Below are 23,574 nucleotides of genomic sequence, written 5' to 3' on the forward strand. Positions count from 1 at the left end.
CTGTACGCCACATCCACGGCATTAAAAAAAACCACAAGCTTGAACATTAAAATTATATTCACATGCAAAAAAAATAATAATATCCCATACAGTGATCACATGTGATATTCCACTACCCTGTATAGTCTATATAAGTCCGTCACACCTTATAACACTTTAAGTATGATTTTGTTAGAGATTTTTACGCCAAAAAATACCAAAGCAATTGCCTATTTGCTTAGTGCTCACCAAATATGACAAACACTTAGTAGCATTGTGTAAAGAAGTTCTTGATATTTCCCCCTCCAACTATATTACTTGTGCTCACTAAGTACTCGATATACAGCGATTTTTGTAATGATAGGTACACTTAATTAGGATTGTCAAATTATGCAGTCGTGTCAACGTAATAACGACCCAACCCGCAAAGATCAAACCAAAATATGAATCCGACCTTCTACATAAACTCGAACATGACTTGCACATAACACGATGATGCTATTTGTTCTCACACGACAAGTTAACGATACAAAGTCGATAACACACTATAGCTATACGAGACGGACACTCAAATGTGTTGCAGAGGAGATATGACTCGATGTGCATGGTTGTCTATCATAAAGACCAGGACTGGAGGTGCCATATAAAATTTAGATAAAATAATAAAGTACTCCCTCCATCCGCTATTATGATTCTCATTTCTTGGCGGCACGGGTTTTAAGAAATATTAAGAAAAGTGGATGAAAAAAAGTTAGTGGAATAGATGTCCCACTTGTATATATTAGTTTTAAATGAAATGTGAGTGAAATGAGTTAGTGGAAGGTGAGACCCTATTACTACCATTTATAGTAAAAGTGAACCAGGACTCCTATTCGCGGACGGAAGGATTACTAATTATTACTTCTATTATTAAAGGATTATCTAAATCCGCTTGAACTTGATCTGAATCCAAGTGTTATTGCATTTATGTCCTTGTCGGATCGACTCAGTAAGAATACGAACACGATACAATTAGACGCTAATTCATTAATTTTATGCGTGTTTATGCCGTGTGCCACGACAAGCCAATACCTAATAGATACCAAAGATAACGATGATGGGCTCCTCTCCTCCTGTAACTAAAAACAATCTGGCCATCTATGCATGTCTTTAGACACAATAAACATTATATATACCCACACAAATTTAGCGCAAAAGACACCAACTGAAATTCAAAACAAAAAAGACCACTCCCACTTCTTCCTTTCCAAACCCTCAAATTTGGAAAAAGAACATACACACTCTGTGAGTGAGTGAAATGGCTTCATCAAAACAAGATTTGGGCAAAATGGCGGCCCCGGACCAATGGCTGCTCGAACACGGTAACATCAAGCTTCTGAGCCGAGAGAGGCGCGGCCGCAGCGCCCACAACATGTCTTCTTCTTCCCTTCGGAAGAAATCCGACCGCACCCTCGTCTCCAAGATTCGGGTCGGGTGCCTTCGCAAGTTCTTGGCCAACCTTCAAGAAGTCTTGCTCGGAACCAAGCTCGCCATTTTGTTCCTCGCCATTCCTTTCGCCATCCTTGCTGAGTATCGCAATTTCGGGAGGGTTAGTACTTTTATCTTTCCTTTTTTGTCCGTCCCGTAGTTAAGTCTCAAGAAAAAAAAATCAAAATATTTAATCTCTTTTACTTTATATCACAAAAAATTGGGAGTATTAATAATTTTGTATGTTCCTTTAATTATTAATCAGCCATGGATATTTGCTTTGAGCTTGCTGGGACTCACTCCACTAGCAGAAAGGATCAGTTTTCTCACTGAGTAAGAACAAATTTATGTGTCTCTCTCTACATTTGTATATATATAGGAGTATATGTTATGAAATTAAAAATTAATGGTCACGAGATGTAACTTAATTTTCTCCATTTTGTAATATATGCAGGCAGATCGCTTTCTTCACGGGACCAACAGGTAATTAATTTTCTCTATTATTTCATGTACTCCAAAAAATTTAGTACTTTAATGTGTAGACTTCTGCCTAACTGATTCTAGAGCCACGTTACAATGTACCCTCTGAATTAGGAAATATATTCCTTACTTATTTTTAAATCAATTAAGCAATGCTTTAAATAAATTACAAAATCTCTGAATTTGGAATTGATTTCTTGTTGATAAAATATTAAAAATGGTTTTAGTGTACGTGTCACCTAGTTGGTTTACTCATGCAGGTCTCTACAAAGAGCTGATAATATTAATTTATAAAATGAGCACAACAAAATTGCAATTATTAACATATATTCCTGTCATAACGAGACAGGATATAATCAATTACAGTGTTTAGTGACTTGTATTGAATATAAAAATATATCCTTCTCAATCATTTTATTTCACCATAATTTTTTTTTTTCTAGATTTCATTCTCTCCTTTTCTAAACAATGTAATGCTAATTTTTTTATTAATATTAATTTTGAATGGATATTTTTCAGTTGGAGGGCTGCTAAACGCAACATGTGGAAATGCAACAGAATTAATCATAGCAATTCTTGCACTCACCCAAAACAAAGTTGATGTTGTCAAATACTCTTTATTGGGCTCCATTCTCTCCAACCTTCTTCTAGTTCTTGGCACCTCACTTCTTTGTGGAGGCATCGTTAACATCAACAAAGAGCAAAAATTCGACAGAGTAAGTCACTTAACATAACCAAAAAATAAAAATTACTAGAAAAAAATGAATTCTATTTATTTATTTATATCCCAATTTGAGATAATACTCATATGTATACATAATATTATTGCAGAAACAAGCGGATGTGAACTCGTTGCTTTTGTTGTTGGGATTGTTGTGCCATCTTCTGCCTTTGATGTTCACCTATGTCGGAAAAACACCCGAGATTACAGCAGTTGGAACGCTTCAACTGTCACGAGCTAGCTGCTTCATCATGCTCGTTGCATACATCGTTTACCTCATCTTTCAGTTATGGACTCACCGAGAATTATTCGAGGCAGTCGAGGTTCGTTTTCACTTACATGGAGAATCATCATTGATTATTTAAAAAAAATGAATTGTCACTAGTTAGGTGGTCTATTTTAGTTTTACGTATAATAATTAGAAACATATTTAATTAATTAGTTTTTTAGAACAATTAATTTGGGTTACACTTAGATGTCTATTACGGTCTTTGTAATGTTGTGTATTAAAAATATATATTTTGTTTACGATATTAGGAGGGAGAAGACGGTGACGTGGTAGAAGATGACGAAACTCCGGCCATCGGATTCTGGAGCGCGTTCATTTGGCTAGTTCTGATGACCGGAGTTGTGGCTCTACTTTCAGAATATGTTGTTGCTACAATTGAAGTAAGCTCAATTATATTTAAAGAAATTGAAAATTTATTTTTTAAATAATTATTAGTAAAATTAATTGGTAAACATATTTGTTGGATTATTTGCAGGCTGCATCAGAGTCCTGGGGTTTGTCAGTGAGCTTTATTAGTGTGATTCTACTACCAATAGTTGGAAATGCAGCAGAACATGCTGGAGCAATCATTTTTGCATTCAAGAACAAATTGGTAAATTAGTAGTAATTAATTAATTATATTTGTTTATTTAGTTTGAATTATGGATTACATGAGTAGTCTGATCATGTATTTTTATTCAATTCAGGACATAACTCTAGGTGTTGCTTTAGGATCAGCCACACAGATTGCCATGTTTGTGGTAAGATCATAGAATAATTTTAAATTAATTTATAGTGATGATTTTTCACTTGATTATTCCATAACAATTTTTTTCTTGAAAATATATAGGTTCCATTAAGTGTGATTGTGTCATGGACCATTGGCATCAACATGGATCTTAATTTTAACCTACTTGAGACAGGCTCTCTAGCACTCTCAATTATATTAACGGCTATAACTTTGCAGGTAAATTAATTATATTAATTTAAATATGCATTTTAGTACTATATGTTTAGTTTACTCATATAAAATTATTGAAATTTGCAGGATGGATCATCTCATTACATGAAGGGGCTAGTTCTTCTTCTAAGCTACTTCATCATTTCAGCATGCTTCTTCGTATACAAATCTCCACTTAGTAAGAACAAAATTCTAATCATTAGGTTTTAAATTTTCATGAAATTTACAATAAATTAATTGTTTATAAATTTTCTTTTTTGGTAGATGGGGCTGACTCTAATAACCTCGTGACCTCTCCTGGACAAGGAATAATGAGACTTTGAATTTGATCAGGTATGTATATAAATTAAACAATGCAATATTAATTAATCACGTGTTTTGTATTAATTGTGTACACACATATGTATATAAATAGGTCTGCAGCTGCAGCTGATTGAATTCATGTACTCATTCCATTGAAATTGGCTTCAAGTATCATTCAAAGAACAAAAAAGCGTGCGCTCAGAGTCGAGTCGAGTGGAGTCAAGTCGAGTCGAATATTCACGGACCGATGATTCTTGCTCGGAGATGTATGATCTGAAATGCTATATCTAATGGCGGAGCATTCAGTCCATTTCTTCTTCTTTTTTTCCTTTTTGATAATTGTTTTATGATTGTGTTATGTACCATCTCGAGTTGTTTGTTTCACATTTTAATGATGATAATTGGACTTCCAATTTCCAGCTGTGATATATTGCAATAATAAATCTATGTTTGTGTACGGTGGTCGGATCATGTATTTTTAAATTTACATGTATAAAATGAATGTTTTTGTGTTACAGTTTTGTTTATACGAGTACCACTTTTATTCTTTTTATTTTTAGCTAGTATACTAGTATAAAATACAGCGTTTTACATATAAGTATAATTCTTTACGTTCCACCTATTAAACCCTTTACATTTTATTTCACTATATATCAAAATCCTATCCATCTACCAAGGTCAGAAATTATTAAAAATGAATTTATACTATTGTAGAATAAATTATAAATGGGATTTTTTTAACATAGTGTCACAAACGAAAATAACATTATATTTTTTCTAGATATAATTTGATTGTTATATGTAGATTAGATACATTTTAAATCATATTATCATTTCCCAAACTTTAATTTCATCTATTTCTTTGAAATCCGACTTTTCATGAGGGAGGTAGTTAGATAAACAAAAAATAAATTGAATCTGTGAATTTTAATTTCACAAATTAATGTCCATAAATTGTAAACTGAGTTTTCATTACAAATAGTAGTGGTAACAGATGTTATTAACATGAGTGACAGATAATTAGTCAATTACCACAATAAATTACTTTAATTTGGAAATTAATTAGCTTGAAAATACTATTTTTTTTATAAAATTAAAGATAATGGAGTATGTTACTTTCTCTCTCTTCCCAAAACACGTAAAAATAGAAAACACAAGACACGAACCGTTCCCAATTTGGTGTGTGAGTATTCGCGCTTTTTCTGATGCTTTATTTTTCTCTCAAATTCTCGTTAATTTCTGCCGCAGAGGTGAGATTTGAGAATTTGAGATCCTCCTCGATTTTTTTCTCTTCATTCAATTTACGTACATTTTTAATTGTTTTTATTATATTTGATGTTTTCTGTTATTCTGAAGTTTCAGGTGACAGAGAAATTAGGGCATATTTTGGATATTGATTGGTGATTTTGGTAAATGGGGAGGGTTTTCGCGATTGATTTGGATGGAAGCATGTATATTTGCAAGCACTGCAAAACGCATCTCGCGTTGCTTGAAGATATTGTATCTAAGGTTTGCTTATTTTATGATTGATTCTCACTCTGTTTGAGCTTTATTAGTGTGTGTGAATTTCTGCATATTCATTTTGTTTTGGCATAAGTTAGTACATCGAGAACTTTTTTCCTAATTGTTTTGAATGATGGAACCAGTTTTTGTATGGAGCTGCATTGGTTGATGGTGGTAATAGAGTTGTAAGCTTAATCTATAAAATTGTTCATAACTTTGGACAATTTTTGTTAAAAAATTTGTTGAGTTTTGCTTGTGATGGAGATAGAGGGCTCTCTCAAGTTTGAATTGCATTTGTTGTTTTGAGTAGGTTGAGTTTGTCATATACAGTCATATGTTCATCGCATTGGAACATATCATACTTTAAGTTTTGGTATGGAGAGATGGGAGAATTCTTGTAGATTTTGTCTGCAATGTTTGCTATATTCATTCTCGAGATGATGCTTTTGTTGCGTGATTGAAATCGTTGGCGCATCTCCCTTTTCTGAATGTGGAATTTTTTCCTTTTGTGCTGTTGCGCGAGATGATGCTTGTGTTGATTTCTCATTAATTTGCATCCAAGTCAAGTGTTCATTATTGTTGTCCAACTTTTCATCACCAAGTTTAAAAGAACTCAAATACTCTCCTGCTTGAAGCATTTCTGGAAATCGTTATCACTCACAAACATAATGTGAAGCTCCCTTCTACCGATATTTTACATGTCAAGAGATTTCGCTTTGACTTATAAGGCCTTGAACTTCCCATTTCCTCTTTTTTCCTTCTATATATGGCACATATTGGACTACATTTAAGTGATTGATGATGGTTTGCTTGTTTGTTTACATGTTTTTGTTGGCGAAAGCATGGATTGCTTGCATGATGCTGACCAATTGCTAAACTTGTTTTCAGTCTTTCCACTGCAGGCATGGGAAGGCTTATCTCTTTAATAAAGTGTAAGCGCTCATATTTTTCAGTGAATGATTTGTTATTCGTGTGCTAAACTTGTTATTGCTCCTTTCTTATGTCAAGCACTGAGAAAAATATAACAGTAGTTATAATATTCACTTGTGCAGCCTTTCATGGTCGTGCATTCTTGACATAAGTCTAATGAAATGGTACTTGGATGTAGTGTGAATGTTAGTGTCGGGGAGCAAGAAGACCGGATGATGATGACTGGAATGCACACTGTTGTCGACATATTCTGTGTGGGTTGTGGATCAATTGTGGGATGGAAATATGTGAGAATCTTGGCTACTTGATTTCTCTCCCTCCCTCTCATTTTATTTCATCTCCAAAAACTGAAACTGTGCTTGCATACTTTCTGTGTTTGTACCAGGAAGCTGCTCATGAGGAGAGCCAAGAATACAAAGTTGGGAAATACATTCTGGAGAGGTATACACATTTTGTCAAATCAATCTCTTAGATTTTCTACAAATCGAAAGGTGGTGCTTACTCTGAACTGCTAACTGGTTGAAAATGGTGCATTATTTGGCAATCAACTCTGTCTTTCTCATATCTGAGATTTGGCAGGTTTAAGGTTGAGGGTCCAAATGGAAGCAACTATTCGATCACTCAAGAATCACCGACGGTTGGAAGCGACTCACCGACGGTTGGAAGCGACTCGCAGACAGTTGGAAGCGACACCGATGACATGTGATTATTATCTGGAGTTGTCTGATCCTAGCAATCTTTATCAACTGTACATCCTCAACCATAAATTTCCTTATTTTCTGCCAATTTTTATCTACATGTTATGTTCTACAGGTGAACATAGTTCATTTGGGAGAATGGGTAGTTACTCTGAATATCATTGTTGACTTCTAACATATTCTGTGACATCTTTTCCACTCTTTAGAAATACATGTGTAGAGAAGAAAAATGGTGACTGATAGATAACCTTTGGTAAAATCCAAATTTTGGAAGGATACAAAATACTGTATTATACTATACAAAAAGATAAATTGTAGGAGTACATGAATTGATAGGTCATTTGGGGAAATGCTACCCATGCCCTACTATTTTTTTCATCTTTAATCATTATAATTGGAATTTCGTTTTTTCTTTACCAGTTGTGTGATACCTCTGACAATAATTCAAATAAAAGTCGACAATAATCGAAGGAGTATCATGTCAATTTAATGACGTGGAGAAATATACCAACGCTATTTGTGCTTACATTTCATCTTCATATAATAGCATGAATATTAAAATTTTAACGGATGAGTGTAGTTATTTTTCCAAAAAAAAAAAACTATACTACTCTAATGAAGCTCTAGATTCAGTGTTCATCAATTGACGTTTTTTTTCAAATTGTCAGAAGAATTATCAAATTTAATCAAATTTTGGTTTATCCCACAATTTTAAATAATGATAAAAAATTCATGAAATTTGGCTTGCTCGCAATCATTTAGGTGAAAATGTATTTGATTTGATTGCTTGAAAAATCAGTACATTGATGTATATGCTGACATGTTGAATGATCTCGTAGGGTTTGATCAATTGCTAACTACTCTCTCTATTCGCAAATAGGAGTCTCATTTTTCTATTTTTGTCCGTCCGCAAACAGGAGTCTCGGTTCACTTTTACCATAAATGGTATAATAAGGTCTCTCCTTCCACTAACTCATTTCACTCACATTCATTTAAAACTAATACTATACAAGTGGGACTCATATTCCACTAATTTTTTTCTACCCACTTTTTCTAACATTTCTTAAAATCCGTGCCACCAAGGAATGAGACTCATAATGGCAGACGGAGGGAGTAATTAGTAATTCCAAATTAAAATCAAATCTTATTCATTAGATTAGGAGATCTAGTGAATTATATTTTAAATTTTAAAAATTATTAAATAAACTTATAGGGTATTAATGTCCATTCTTATGTGTTAAAACTGACTACTACTTTCTATCTCCTCAAAATCATCTTAAAACTTAAAATTTACGTAATTTTCTCGATTTAAATTATTTTTTTGTAAAAGATTTATCAAATTAATTTCATAAGGAATCTAACAAGATCTCAATTGCATATATTTCGACGATGATCGGATGATGAAGTTTTAGTAATTTTTATTTCAATTTTCGTATATCTTGATAAGCAGGTTTAATATAAATAAATTCATAAAAAATACTCCTTCCATCTCACAATAAGAGTCACATTTTGTCATTTTGGTCTGTCCCACAATAAGGGTAGCACTTCATTTTTACCATAAATGATAAGTAGTTCTCACACTTCACTAACTCACTTCACTCGTATTTTATTAGGAGTGTAAAATCAATATAAAAAAGTGTGTCTCATATTCCCCTAACTTTTCCAACACTATAGTACATTTCTTAAAACTCGTCACAATAAGAGTAACTCCTATTGTGAGACGGAGTATAAACTACATGCACGATATCAATAAAATTGTGTTGATATTTTTGGATATTTGTGTTGAAATTCCCATGTTATTGTGTTGATATTTGTAATACAAATGTTGATATAAAAAAAACTGTGAAAAATATTACTCCCTCCATTCCTTAGTAATAGAGTCATTTTGTCATTTTGGTACGTTTCATAGTAATAGAGTTATTTCCTCTTTTAGTAAAAGTCAACACATTTTTACACACCTACTTTACTCTCTCTTATTTTTTTCTCTCTTCATCTCTCTACCTTTTTTCATTTTTCACTTTATTCTCCTTTTACTTAACTCACACAACACAAATTTTCTTAATTTCTATGCCGAAAAGTTTTGCCTCCATTATTATGGATGGAGGGAGTATATTATAACAGATTGACTATTTTACTCTTTTATTAATATTTTATCTATTATTTATTGAAATCCGTGAGTTTTAATCTCACCAACTCATTTTAATATCTAATGGTGTATGATTGAATTTAGTTGTGGATGAGACGTTATGTCCATTTTAACATGACCCTGATCTCATATATTCATAAGTAAATTTGTATTTATAAACACTAATAATACTCCTATTATACGTGTACTATCGATTTTTTCATAGTATGATAATTGGAATAAATAAAACTTCTTATAAATTATACGAGACAAATGGAAATTTAATTAAACTTCATCATTTTTCAGCCTAATCTCGAAATACTTCTTCTGTTCTATAATAATTGTCACTCTTTTCTATTTCGCTTTATCCCAAAATAATTGTTACACTTCATTTTTATCATACCATTAACTCACTTCACTCATATTTTATTATAAAATTAATATAAAAAAATAAATTTCACATTTCACTAGCTTTTTTAATTAATTTTTTTTATATTTTTTTATTTTTTTTATATTTTTTTAAAACATATGCCCATAATGATAGTCGCAATTATTGTGGGAGGAGGGAGTATAAAATTAAGTCACATCATATCTCAAAACGATAGTTGACTAGTAAAGTGCAAATGTTTGAATTGTATTGGAAATGTAAGTGGGCCCACTTATTTTAAACCACTCGAATCTCTATGCCCACAAATATGGGCCCAAACAAATAATTCAATAAGGTGGGCCTAAGCAATACTTCACAATTTTCATGGTTCTATAGAATTCGAACAACCCAAAATGAACTTTTAAACTAATTTTAAAATAGTACTCCATATTATACATCTTTTAAAATTAATTCTTTTCTCTTTATCTAAGCTATCTTAGTCAAAGATTCAGCATGTGCTTAGAATTAGGAGGTATGCCTCCTTTTTGGGATAATTGAAGAAAGGGGATAGTTTCTTAGTCCCAATTAAAGAATGAAATTTGGGATTGCCCCTTCCACTAATTAATACTACTAGAACTGTATTTTTTTTTATAGGTAAGTAAGTGTAAATTTTAAAAGTTGTGTTACAGTAAATCCAAGACATTTAAAAAAAAATTAAAAAAAAAAATCCAAGACATTTAGCTTTTAACATTAATCACTCTAGGTTTCTGTCATTAGGCCCACACACACACACAATGGATTTTTCTTTATTTTCATAATTATGGAGTGAGTATTCAGAATTTTAAACCAAATTTTACATACAAAATGTTTCGAAATTAAAAATTTTGGGAAAACATAAACAAAATCGATCTAAAATATCCAAAATCTGACAAAGTTTTTTATAATTAAGTCCAGACTGAAATTGGAATTATCCAAAAATAAAGAAAATGAAATATAAAAAATTTGGTATTCAGTTAGGTTATGAATACTTGAATGAACAAAATTTAAATAAAAGATTTAATTAAATAAAATTATGTAGTTTTAAATTCCTGATCAATCTGTAATGAACTAAAAATCTGAACTCTGACGACAAAGTATAATCTGATTCATCATAAAATTCAATCTAATCTAAGGAGTGCTCACTATGTAGCATTTCAGTTTGATTAGTTTCCAAATTAAAAGAAGAAGAAGAAGAAGAAAAAAAAGAGGAAACACACAAAATTAGGTATGCTTCAAACATAAAAAGTAGGTTTGCTTCCAATCTATATAACATTTCCATCTATGCAGTCGACATTAAAATAAATGTGAAATAGACGTATTTCTCTTTCTATCCAAGACTTAATGTCAATAGTATATCATAATGTTTGAAGTTGCAAAAATATGGAAATGAATTCTACAAATATAATAGGAGTATGAAAACGAGATCATTCTTTTCTTGTAAATTGAGTAACACTTGGATTCGGATATCTACCAATTCTTTCACTAAATTGCATAAAAGCTTAAATTTACAGTCAGCTAAAGTCTTCCTTTATCTTTTTCCTTTCTTAAAGAGATAGGGTTAGGCAAAAATAAATTTTATTGTCAAACCATTTATAATTTACATTTGATATATACAAAATTAATAAGATTCAAGAGAATTTAACAAATTATAGGACCTCGTGTTATTTATTAGACAGAAGAATGAAAATAAAAATTCAAATTCAAGTATTTATTTCTAATTTTAGAATTATAAAATGATCGATTGTAGTGGTCATTTATTCTCATTTAGCTGTTGTCTAAGCCAAATAAAAAGATAGATAAAAATATTGTTTCTTTCAAGACATGACTAATAGTCTACTATACTTCAATTAACTTTTCTGGAAAGACACCTAATTTTAAAATTGGATAATTTGTTAAATAATTGACTACTAAATCAATAACTTTGTATGCACCGACTCATATAGTAAATACAAAATATATTTTAAATTTTATTTTACTGTAAACATTATATTTGTGGATAGAAAATATGCTAGTGTTTGTTTTTATAAAATTAGTGTATAGAGTATTCATTGTTAGCTCTGCAGATATTAAATGCTGGAAACTGAAATAAAGAATGAGTAAATGCATCATGCTTCTGCATTTACAACTTTGCAGGTACAAAACTATTATAATTTAATGCAATTCATTCTCGAATAAGAGTTGAAAAATACAATAATACTACTGTAATAAAAATTCATATTACCAATAACTGATGTTAGTACTTGTTAGTTGTTAGTCTATTACTAGATGTTATTATAAAAGAATAATAGTACTACTCTATCATTTTGATGTTTTTTTTTAAATTTTAAAATAATTGAGTCATTTTTATTTTTGATAAAAAAATAATTATCTCTCTTGTTTTATTTTCTCTTCATCTCTCTTATTTTATTTTTATTTATTCAATATTTTAAATAAAGATTCATTATTCACTTAACCCATTATTCTTAATCTCTATACTAAAAATAAGCATATCTATTAACAAGAAATGCCGGAAGTAGTAACTTTTAGAAGTAAGTTATTACTATTTCAAATTGAATTAATATATTCATTTATTAACAAAATTCAATATATTTAATTTCCTTTATTTTATTAAGTGATAATAAAACCTATTTTTGGGCAGTCATCGATGAAAACTCAATCATTCATATGAACAATCAAAAACTGAGAAAGTAAAAAGTCGTCCACTGCTAAAATTCGGTGGTTTTGTGTTTCTCGCTTCCCAAAATGGCCTCTTTAAAATACACAGTTCAAAATCTAACTGATCTGCTTCAAGTTTGAACTGTGTTTTCTTTCAAGAAATACTAGAAAAAAGTAAGAAAGAAAAAACAGAGCGTCCCTCGTTGAAGGAATCAAACAAAAGATCACTGCAAAATTTGATGAGCTTGCTTCCCCACATTTCTCGACTCCCAACTTTTATGTCACAGACAATATAAATCAAACAAGCAGAATCAAGATTCTTGTGTTAAAATACTCTCTTCTTTTCCTTCACTCACACTCTGTCTACCGCTCTCTCTCTCTCTGCAAACTTGCCATTCAGTTTTGTAGCTCTGTTTTGACTAACAATGGCAGTAAGTGTTCCTCTTCTTTGATCAAGTATTGCCTTTTTCTTCTTCAATAAATGCAAAACCTCTCTCTTTTCTAGTTTTGAGTTTCGGGTTTTGGTTAATTGAAAGTGGGAGGTCACTTTTTTTAGTGGCGAATGCGATAAAGATGGAATCTTTAGTAAGATTCTGCTGTGATTTTTTGTGGGTTCTAATCAGTTATACTACATTTTTTTCTTTTTCTGTCTTTAACTAATTTTTGGTCCCTTGTACACTCCCTGTTTCTTGCAAGAAATAGCTGAAATTCTTTTGTTTATGCATATAGAGGTTTTCAGCTTGAATGTGCCTTTTTATTTTATTCATTACCTGCTTTTTGTTTGTGTTTGGTTTGGATTTTGTGTTGCAAGATTCTTCATTCTTTTGTTTATGCATAGTGGTTTTCTGGATTTTGCTTCATCTAGGCTTTGTTTGGTTGTACCTTTTGGCCTGCTCATTACAGTTTTGTCTAGACCTCTTGGTTGTTTCCATCTGTATGTGATTCTGAATCCCTGTTGGCAAAATTTTAGCTTCAACAATAATGAAAATTTGTCATGTACTGTGAATTTTGATGATGCAATTTCTATGAAAATAACAGGCATCCGTACAATTTAGGCCTCAGAACAGGGATCTTGGGATGGTAATGAGGGAAGTTGATGAAGATCTTGCTATATTTCTCGGGATCCAAAGTGTCGAAATGGAGAAAAAAAATGACCATCTTCTAGTTGAGGAATCCCTTCAGTTTGATGATGACTTCAAGTGTATGTGTTTTGTTTTTTTTTTCTATGTTCCAATGCTGATTTGTATAGCAACTTTGGGTGTGTTTTTGTTCACAAATTCGACTAATTTGCAGGTGCAGAGACTTGTTTGGTTGGGGCTGCTGATGATTTCCTCCGTTTGGAGATGGAAATTAGGGATCATGATTGGTAAAGTTGGTAGTTTATAATGCAAAATGGTTCATCTTTTTTCTAGTGATTCTTGATTTGAAAGGAGATGATGTTTCTTTTTCTAATATGCTGTTGGTGAATTGATTCGATCTTTTTCTTGTTCTTCAATCTTGTTAAGAGTCAATTGTTTCAAAAATTAATCTTGAACACTTTATGCTAATCATGTAGTAGTACTCATGTGTGATGATAGCCAGCCTTCATTGTCTTAACTTCTAACACGAGCCCTGTGCCTAATCAGGCTTCTCAAGCAACCAGACACATCGTTAAATCCTTCACAGGATGCAGATGCGCTGGTTTGTGTAGCGAGCCAGACTAAAGGCTCGGATGGTGAAGTCGAAATTCCTTTGAAATCTGAGGTAAGTAAAGACACTGCATTGTCTGATGATTATGATTTTTAGGCAATGTGTTGGCTTTTAAGGCTCCGAATTTCGTGTAATCCTACGTTTCCTGCAGCTGGATGTCACAATAACTGCTTCTGCAAGTGAAAGTTCATCAACATTATCTAGTGTAGAGTGCTGCACTGCAGTGAGCAGAAAGCCTTTGTCTTCGTCATCGGTTTGCAGGGCTGCAACGCCTACTGGTCGAGCTTCTGGAAAATCGAGGCCCACTCGCTCTTCCACACCTACCACATCAAGAGCTGCACTGCTGCCTTCTTCCAAACCTAATGCTGCTCCAGCAAGATCCTCAACTCCAGTTAGACCTGCTCCACGTTCGTCTACACCTGCCTCCAGACCTTCTCTACCAGTCGTTTCAAAGTCTGGAACGAGGTCTACCCCACCCGCGCGTAAACCAGCCACTCCAACAACCGTATCTGCTTCGGATAAATCTTCATCAGGGAAGAAAATTAGCTCCACAGTACTGAAAAGCTCGTTGCCTTCTCGTGGAGCTTCTCCAGTGGTGAGATCTAGGCCGTCAAGACCTTCGGATGCGCTCTCTTCGTCTCAAGACGCTGATGGGAATCCGAAGGTGTCATCAATGCCTAAAAGGCCTGCTTCTGCTGCTAGAGAAAGGCTGAGCTCCAATACGTCTTCTTCCTCAAACGAGAAGCCAAGGCAGAAGTCATGCTCTCCTGCCAGAGCTCGCGCTCCTGCCAGCTCTGCTCCTAGAACCGGTAGCAGCAGGGTGATGTCAAGAAGCCGGGGATGCAACAATGGCGGGGATGATGTTAACCCTGTAGTGATGGGGGCGAAGATGGTGGACAGAGTCGTGAACATGAGGAAACTGGCTCCACCTAAGCAAGACGAGTATGTCTCTCAAGAGAATCCGAGGAAACCGTCACAGGAAAACTCGGGTTTTGGCAGATCACTCTCAAAGAAGTCGCTGGAGATGGCTATGAGGCACATGGTATGCTTATTTTACGCGTTTCTTTCACTAGAACCAATGCGGAGAAATGTTCTACAACACTAATACATGAAAATTCAGCATGATAAGTTTATGGTATGCATAATTACGCATTTCTTTCACTTGCACCAATGCAATTCTAACCATTATATCATGAGATAAAACACATTGTATGCTTTTTTTACGCGATTCTTTCACTTACACCAACGCTCTATTCTTCTTAGCTAGAGAAATGTGTGACAGCAATTTTACAAGAAAATCTAGCATGATTATGCATATGGTATGCATAATTTACGTGTTTCTTTGACTTGCACCAACGCAATTCTTAGCATTATATGATGAGATAAAGCACATTGTATGCATATTTTACGCGTTTCTTTTACTTACACCACCAACGCATCTTAGCTAGAAATTGTGAAATTGCATTTCAGCATGAGGTAAAAGCAGAATGTATATGTTTCTTTCTCTTACACCATCTTGTATCATAGATAAACGAATGTGATGAAAATTTGGGCATGATTAGGCATTTGGTATTGCATATTCACTCCTAGTAGCTCGTGTCAAATCTTGAGATTATCGTTGTAACAAACTTCGTGTGTACAGGACATCAGGCGGAGCGTCCCAAACAATTCACAAGCATAGGCAGCTGGTTCTGCCTGAGATCACCATAATAATCTCCTCAGATGTCGAACGCGAACAGTTGGGAGTCGAGAGAAGCTCCTATTTTCTCAATGGGAGGAGGAGATGGATGAGTGATTTTGTTGAAGCAATTGGAAGGGAAGGAAAGGAAAGGAAAATAGGGTACTGAAAATATTGCATTTGGACATGCTATTTTTTTTTATGATGATCCCTTTGCAATACCTAGTGTTTATTATATAGTACATGTATTTTTATAATTATAATGAGTGTTAGAAGAATTTGAAGGATTCTTGATCATCTTGCTCAAAAGTATAAATTCAACTAGTTTCTGATAGCAAATTAATGTATGCAAAAATGGAGCTATAGTACCTAATATGCCTTTAATATACTCCCTCTGTCCCAGTCGTATTCCATTTTAGCTTGTCCAAGTTACTTGAGTCATTTCTTTTTTTGGTTAAAAATAAAACATTTAATCATACTTACTTTATTCTTTCTTTTATTAACTTACTCTCCTCTCTCTCTTACTTTATTCCCTCTTCTACTTTATTTACTCATGAACACAACTTTTTTAAATTCGTACCGAAAATAAATGCCTCAAACTCACTAAACACAATATTTCTCGCCTCAGTTTTTGGATCGGGTTGAATTTCTATTTCTTTAGATATGCCACACGCCTTAACCTTATGTGAAATGGTGAATACCCTCCATGAGCTGCTCAACACGCCTTTAAATTTTAATGCACTTGAATGTCATTTATTTTGTTTTATTTTATACATTTAATTTAATTCTAACACATTAAAACTTGTTATTGACATTTTTTATTTTAGAATTTTTATAAAAATATTAAAGCACGATTTGTCATTCTATTTGAAATTATAGAAATAACAAACAAATTTGAAATTATAGAAATAACATACAAATCAAGCTTTAGTTTTTATATATATTGTAAAATAAAAAAAAACGTGAATAGCAATTTTTAATATATTAGGATATAGTATATAATACTATTTAAATATAATATTTATATATGTATATTTAAAAATGTTTCGAATTTTGTATTTTTGGTTTCAGATCTAATATTTTGGATTCTCAAATTTGTATATTTCAAATCAACTTTAGATATATACTGTCTCGAAATTTGAATTTTAAAATTGATTTGGTTAAGGAAAAATTTCGATATGAAATACGTATACACACCCTTTAGATTTTAGAATAACCAAGTGTGAATTTTAATGCGTTTTGAAAATGTATAGAGTGGATATTATAAATTATTTGGATCCACAAATTGCGCGCGTCTCGATATTTTGACTCATATAATTCCAAACCATGTAATCTCCAGTCTCTACATTGGTATTTACCTTTTTTTAATTCGATACAATAATTTAATAGGTAGTAAATTGGAAATGAAAGGAATCTAAACAACGTTAGCCGCACGCTGCGCTTCTTGAATTGCTAATACTCATTAATTTTCATTAACACATTCATTCTCCCAATCAACTTCTAATTTTTAATGTTTATTTTGTAATAATCACGCAATCATAGTGTTTCTTTGCTCGTAGTATATTTTCCCCCTTTTCTTTTCCACAGGTCCGAGGTCTTGCATTTAAATTCAATACATATCATTATTAGTCATATTTCATTATATTCAATTATAATTTATATGTATTTTTCAATTTATTTGGTAAAATTAATTGGTAGGGTTGATCAATTCATAGTTGGAGACTTGGAGTATATAACTTTTTAAGCTTCAAGTGTTTAGAAATTAATGTTAATTAGAATCATTAAACATAGCCTACTAAAAGAAAAGGTGAAAAGGTAGAGAGCCATTTGATACACAACATTATCACATATCTAAACCCCATAAAACAAAGACAAAAGTGGTAACACTTTTTAAGTTTATTCATATCAATACATCAACAAAAGTATGCTAGCTACACAACCTTAACTATGCTGCATGAATCCAAGATTAGCAAGAAATTTATGAAGAGCTCTTCTTCCCCATTGCACATCATTGTCCAATATCTGCTTTTCTCTGTTGAGCCGCCCCGGCTTCTCTGTTGAGACGCGTATCTGTGTAGAAAATAATGAGACGATGCCACAAAGTTCTAAGTGCTCATTTCTGCAGGAGTTTGCAATGTGTATGAGTATTGTCTAGTTATTACCTCTGGCTCGATGGCTGCAGCAGCCGTAGTAGTGTCCTCAACAACACTGTCGTTTCTCGGGTTTAGATCAGCCGAATCCTCGATTCCATCAGATTCAGCAGGAGCATCTTCAAATGTTTTGCTGTTTTTCTGGTTAGAATCAATTGAATCCTCAATTTCATCAGACAGATCTGTTGTGCTTCTATCAGTGCTGCTCGCCTCCGTCTCTGCCTCTGCCTCTTCTGCTTCAGCCTCCTCTGCTGCTGGCAATGTAGCTAAGCCCGGTACAAGGACAGGAACCTCGTCATCCTTGACTACCCTCGTCTCATTTTTCAAACTAGACGAATCACTTCCACTCATCGCCACCTTACCATGATCCCCCAATGCCCTCGTCTCCTCCTCTTCCTTACCAGCTACACTCATTAGGCCATCACTCGCACTTGAATTTTTTTCCTCTGTGATATTTTCAGCAACCAAGAGCATGACAGGCTCGTCCGAATAATCACTCATATGCTCATCACCATCAAGTTCTTCCCTCATCACATCATCCCCTTCCTCCACAACTTCTCGGCCTAAATCTTCAGAACTCAACAAACTCGGAACATTACCATCGACTCCCTCCTCCTCAGCTTTCTCATCAATCAAGGAAGGCTGATTTAGATCATCCACAGCCACAGGTTCCTCTTCAACGACATTCTGGAAATCGGGGCTGTCCCAATCCTCAGACACGGATATCGTCTTACCAGTATCCCATGTTTCAAGAACTCTATCCGGACCAGGCTGCCACATCACGGCTCCAGCCATTTCCTCAAGCACAAACTTATAACTGATCACTTTTCCACAAGGTACATCCTGGTTGTCAGTAAAGAATCAGAATCGACATTTTCATCACACGAGACAGACTATTGCAAATAGCCTTACCACTTCTGCAGCCCACACATGCCCTTCAGACCAGTTCAAGGGCACCCCTTCAGAAGGGTCCCATAGTCCAAGATTCGGATCATCCCCAACTACGAGAAATTGCTGCCCGAACGCGCATTGCTTGTGCAGTTTGAACCTCACACGAACCGTCTTAGGGTGGTCTGAGACATTTAGGCATTGATTAGGTGGCAAATTAATGTACTAAAGGCTACTACAATCTGATGAAATGGTAAAATTTTTACCAGAGCTTACTGTCTGGATTGCTTCTTCACTTGAATCACTTCCCATATTTGTCTGCAGGATTGAGATCAGAAAGACAGTATCATACCCTTTTCTTGCTAATTTGTAGATTTTCATTACTAGGTTTTAAGACAATTAATTAGTTATTCACAAGAACTTCACTAGAGTTTTTGTCTCAACTAGTCATACTATAATCTTGATCATTAGTTAACACCTAAATGAACTGATCAAACAACAATGAGATTATCAGAAAACAAGAAAACAGTATAACAATCTACAAAATTATTGGGTCAGATCAAGAATCCTAGTTAACTTCAAATCGCATATTTCCAAACACAATTAGTTCAGACAAACAGAGGGTTTATTTTTATTAAAAAATTAATTATTTAGGATCACCTGAGAAGAGATGGAGACAGCACAGTTTGGCCTGAACAAGACAACCCCATCAACGACACGCTTTTGAGGTACATGAAAACCAAATTCATGTGGGGTTATAGCCACTCTCTCCTTGTCTCTCTGCTTGTTCAGAGAGAGCTTGAAATACGAGGCTCCCAAGGCCTTCATCTCTCTCTCTCAGTTGAAACAGTGAGTGAGGAGTGATCTGCAGTCCTTGATTCTTGTATCTAAATGAGAAATGAATCTAACGGTTAGAATCTTCTTCTCAAATCTCAACCGACTTCCAAGTAGAGGAGGATGAATGACTAGGATAATTGTTGTATAGGTTTCAATATTCGGACATTATCCAAATTCTACTCAATCAAATATTTTTATTTCTTATTTATAATTACAATTGAAATCAAATTAATTTTCACCAATTCACCACCCCAACTATGTGACTAAGAGCACTCTCAATGGGGGTGGCGAAAATCCGGCGATAAATCGCCGAACATCGCCGGATTATCGCCGGCCGTTGTGGTGAAAACGGCGATAATTCGGCGATAATGTTACCGTTTTTTCGCCAACCGGCGTTTTATCGCCGGATTATCGCCGAGCGATCGCCGGCCATTGTGGGCGACGCTCGGCGATAAATCGGCGATATTTAAATTTTTTTTTTTTTCGGCCCAACGGCTATTTTTACATCCCACCCCTATAAATATTTCCTCCACTTCCTCCATTCATCACCCACAATCTTCATTCTCTCCATTTTCAATCTCTTCTCCCAATCTTCAATCTTCATCAAATTATGAGCTTTTGGAAGAAAAATTTCCGCTCGGGTAAGGGTAAGGGTAAGGGGAAAGAGTCGAGTTCACAAATTCCCAACATGGATGAAGCAAACGAGCAGTGGATGCACTCGTTGTTGGCGATGGGTTCTCCTCCCGGCCAACTTCCATACGCGGGTCCGTCTCCTTTGCAGACTCCTCCGGCGCGGAGACTTTCTCCGTACTTCAACTATGCCGGCAGAATGCCCTCTCCAGCCGACGATGTGTATCGGCCCCAGTTCGACACCCCGGATCAACCCCAGGCGACCAAGAATCTCAGGCCGCGACACCGAGCGCGGAGGACTTCGAGGTGGAAGAAACGCCCACCGAGCCGCTGCGCGACTGATACGGGTTCCGATGAGAGGCCGAAGCGGGTAAGGACTACTTACACTCGCAAGAGTCCGAGCCGATAGCCACCGCTGGGCGGACACGTCACAAAACGCGGAGCGCAGCAACTACCGTGACCGAGATCATATTCTCGGGAGCGGGTTGCCGCGAAGTACAGGAGCCACAAGACTGCCTCAATGAAGGACCATGGCAGCGAGGCGATCCGTCGGCATTGGGAGCGCCTCATGAGGGACTGCGGCCACTTCAACGGTATTTATTCTAACTTGTTGGCGGACATGCCCAGTGGCCAGAACGAGCATATGGTCCGAGATGAGGCCATGCAGAGGTATTGTGGCAAGTACTTGTCGAAGGGGTTCAAGTATTGGAACATCTACGATAAGCTGAAGGATCTCCCCAAATTCCGGACGGGGATGCACGCCGCGCTGCACGGGAAATCGGTGCGCTCGCGACTTAGCGTTTCGGAGAGCGAGGGGAGCGCGACCCACATCGACTTGAGTGGGGATGGTCCGCACGAGCGCCCGGAGGGAGCGAAGAAGGCGAAGGGGAGGCGGAAGGGGAAGGGCACAACGTCGGAAGTCGGTTCGGAACCCCACATCGACTTAGAAAAAGCCACTTATTCGAACAATGTCGCCAATCTGACGCAGATGTACACGCTGTACTTCACCGGCGGCGGGACCCCTGAAGAAAAGGCGGCCCTCTGGAAATGCATCCAAGGCCTGCAGATTAAGATGGGCCTCGAGCCCGACGCCCCTCCGGCCCCTCCGTCTTAGTTTTTTTTTTTTTTAAATCTTTGTTTATTTGCGGTTTTTATTTGTAGTTTTTTTTTTTCTCGTTGTATTATATTTTCCAATGATTAATACAACGATGAATTGTTCATTATTAGTCTATTTATTAAATACATTTGTAGGGAAAATTAAATAATATAAAAAATAATGATGTAAAAATGAAATGTTGAGTTAGGGAGAAATAAGGGAGAAATAAGGGAGAAACCAATGTAGCAGTTGGCTAAAAACTGGGGATAAAATGTGATGCTGGTGTGGCAGGAGTTAGGGAGAAATAAAGGAGAAATAAGGGAGTGCCATTGGGAGTGCTCTAAGACCAAGTAATCTCAATTTTCAGATATACTAATGTTTACCTATAATTTCATGACTAGCATTTAAAAAAGAAGTTGTATTTTAAGAGATACTCCCTCCGTCCGCGAATATGAGTCCTATTACTATTCGTCACGGGTCTTAAGAAATATTAAGAAAAAGTGGGTGAAAAAAAATTAATAGAATATGAGTCTCACTTGTATATATTAGTTTTAAATGATATGTGAGTGGAGTGAGTTAATGGGATGTGGGGCTTCTTTATATTTATAGTAATTATAAACCGGGACTCTTATTCACGGACGGACCAAAATAGAAAAGTAGGACATATTCACCGACGGAGGGAGTAGATTGGAATAGTAGTACGTAGTATTGTAGATTACTATATTTGATATAAATTGTGGATAGATCAAGCATACCAATGAAATTTTTAGCCCACCACATTGCATATTTCAAGTATTTCTTAAAACCGCAAAAAATATTAAAGAAATAAAATATTACTCCTACTACTAGTAAAAAAAACTATCAAATGTAAGAAAACTTCCAATAGAATAAACAAGACAGCTAACTTTTTGGCAAATTTTAAAACTGATTATTTTTTAGGGTGGAATCTACGATTAATAATTTATTATTGGATTCAAATTAATTAGAAACAAGTCAACTTCTTCATCGTGATACATGTCTAACTTTATGTAAACAATAAAATTTTCAAGATACACATTCATTTGATTCTTGAGCTACTTTCAACTCGATTTTCTTTGATATCCTCTTTCATTATGAGGCTAAGTCATTTCTCAGGATGTCAATGAAAATAACACAAACGATATATATATTTGCAATTTTCCTACGTAATGCAATTGTAATATCACAGTCTCTTTTGTAATTACAGTCTCCTCAAATTTAATTTTCACCAAATTTTTTTACCGCCTAAATTAATTGGAGAATATTAAAATGACAAAAATAAGCCAAAATATTCTGATTAGTTTTCAGAACTAAACTACTTAATCCTAACACATTAATTAATTAATTGCATCACATATATATCTCCATATTGTTGGTTATAAATTATAATTAATCTCGTCTGCCGCCTACAATACTAACTACATGAACAAAAAAATTACAAAACCCTTCTTCAAAAATATTTCAAATTAAAACCTTTTTTCCCCATATCTTCAAAACCTAGCCACATTTCTAGTTCGTGATGATCAAGAGTTCAAAATAAGTTCAAAATTAACAGTCTTGTTTTTGGCTTCTTGTTGTGTGTATGATCAATGCGAATTGAGGCAAAGATTCTTTAGCTTGTCTCTACTCTTCTCTTCTCAAATGATAATCAAAACACTTTTAATTCTTACAACTCATATAGTATTACATTTGTACTATCAAAAAACTAATTTTCTCCTAATCAAAACCCTCAACTTCACCATTAACCTCAACTTAAATCTAAACCTCCCACATCTCCAAAGGCCAATTCTTGGCAATCTCTTATAAGACTTAGCTCTATAAAGTTTTCTTCTCCTTAACTTCTCCATCTTCTTTCCATGTTGAACATCTCCTTTGCTAATGTCCCCGTGCCATGAGAGTTTCCATTCATCATCTCCAAATCTTGACCCAAAACCCGCCCACGGATCATCATGAGCTTCATCGTCATCATCACCCCACAGAAGAATAGGCCTAATGAGAGGCGAACCGCTATAATCATTGAAGTATTTCTCCAAACTAGTGTGCTCCATGTCGAACAATCTTTTCAATGGCGCGCTTCCTTCTCTCATTAGGT

The 23,574-nt window shown here is 34.7% G+C and overlaps 4 protein-coding genes across 8 annotated transcripts; 3 read left to right on the forward strand and 1 right to left on the reverse strand.

The window, feature by feature from the left end:
- The first annotated feature begins 1,171 nt into the window (after positions 1-1,171).
- LOC125223024 (vacuolar cation/proton exchanger 3-like) lies at positions 1,172-4,694 on the forward strand. The gene is made up of 12 exons (XM_048125973.1): positions 1,172-1,567; positions 1,712-1,779; positions 1,901-1,929; positions 2,446-2,642; positions 2,758-2,970; positions 3,185-3,316; positions 3,412-3,528; positions 3,623-3,676; positions 3,766-3,882; positions 3,964-4,054; positions 4,141-4,209; positions 4,292-4,694. Exons 1-11 carry the CDS (start codon positions 1,277-1,279, stop codon positions 4,197-4,199), a joined length of 1,368 nt encoding a protein of 455 aa, XP_047981930.1. The 5' UTR covers positions 1,172-1,276; the 3' UTR covers positions 4,200-4,209; positions 4,292-4,694.
- A 623-nt stretch (positions 4,695-5,317) lies between these two features.
- Positions 5,318-7,726, forward strand: LOC125223475 (protein yippee-like). 5 transcript variants are annotated; one of them, XM_048126640.1, is made up of 6 exons: positions 5,318-5,429; positions 5,542-5,688; positions 6,571-6,614; positions 6,791-6,899; positions 6,998-7,053; positions 7,192-7,726. In XM_048126640.1, exons 2-6 carry the CDS (start codon positions 5,593-5,595, stop codon positions 7,316-7,318), a joined length of 432 nt encoding a protein of 143 aa, XP_047982597.1. In that variant the 5' UTR covers positions 5,318-5,429; positions 5,542-5,592; the 3' UTR covers positions 7,319-7,726. The 5 variants fall into 5 exon arrangements, with proteins under 5 accessions (XP_047982597.1, XP_047982598.1, XP_047982601.1 ...); XM_048126641.1 differs by having other exon boundaries at positions 5,325-5,429; positions 5,536-5,688; XM_048126644.1 differs by having other exon boundaries at positions 5,337-5,362; positions 5,536-5,688; positions 6,998-7,103; positions 7,192-7,330.
- A 4,838-nt stretch (positions 7,727-12,564) lies between these two features.
- LOC125218208 (flocculation protein FLO11-like) lies at positions 12,565-16,160 on the forward strand. The gene is made up of 6 exons (XM_048119834.1): positions 12,565-12,927; positions 13,535-13,697; positions 13,790-13,862; positions 14,122-14,239; positions 14,337-15,227; positions 15,828-16,160. The coding sequence occupies exons 1-6, from the start codon at positions 12,922-12,924 to the stop codon at positions 15,864-15,866; spliced, it is 1,290 nt and encodes a 429-aa protein (XP_047975791.1). The 5' UTR covers positions 12,565-12,921; the 3' UTR covers positions 15,867-16,160.
- Positions 16,161-17,694: 1,534 nt separating this feature from the next.
- LOC125218082 lies at positions 17,695-19,788 on the reverse strand. The gene is made up of 5 exons (XM_048119681.1): positions 19,562-19,788; positions 19,168-19,219; positions 18,926-19,086; positions 18,026-18,856; positions 17,695-17,933 (listed from the first exon to the last, which is right to left on the reverse strand). The coding sequence occupies exons 1-5, from the start codon at positions 19,727-19,729 to the stop codon at positions 17,805-17,807; spliced, it is 1,341 nt and encodes a 446-aa protein (XP_047975638.1). The 5' UTR covers positions 19,730-19,788; the 3' UTR covers positions 17,695-17,804.
- Between the last annotated feature and the right edge of the window lie 3,786 nt (positions 19,789-23,574).

Source organism: Salvia hispanica, chromosome 4, assembly GCF_023119035.1.
Source record: "Salvia hispanica cultivar TCC Black 2014 chromosome 4, UniMelb_Shisp_WGS_1.0, whole genome shotgun sequence".
NCBI classification, from domain to species: Eukaryota; Viridiplantae; Streptophyta; class Magnoliopsida; order Lamiales; family Lamiaceae; genus Salvia; species Salvia hispanica.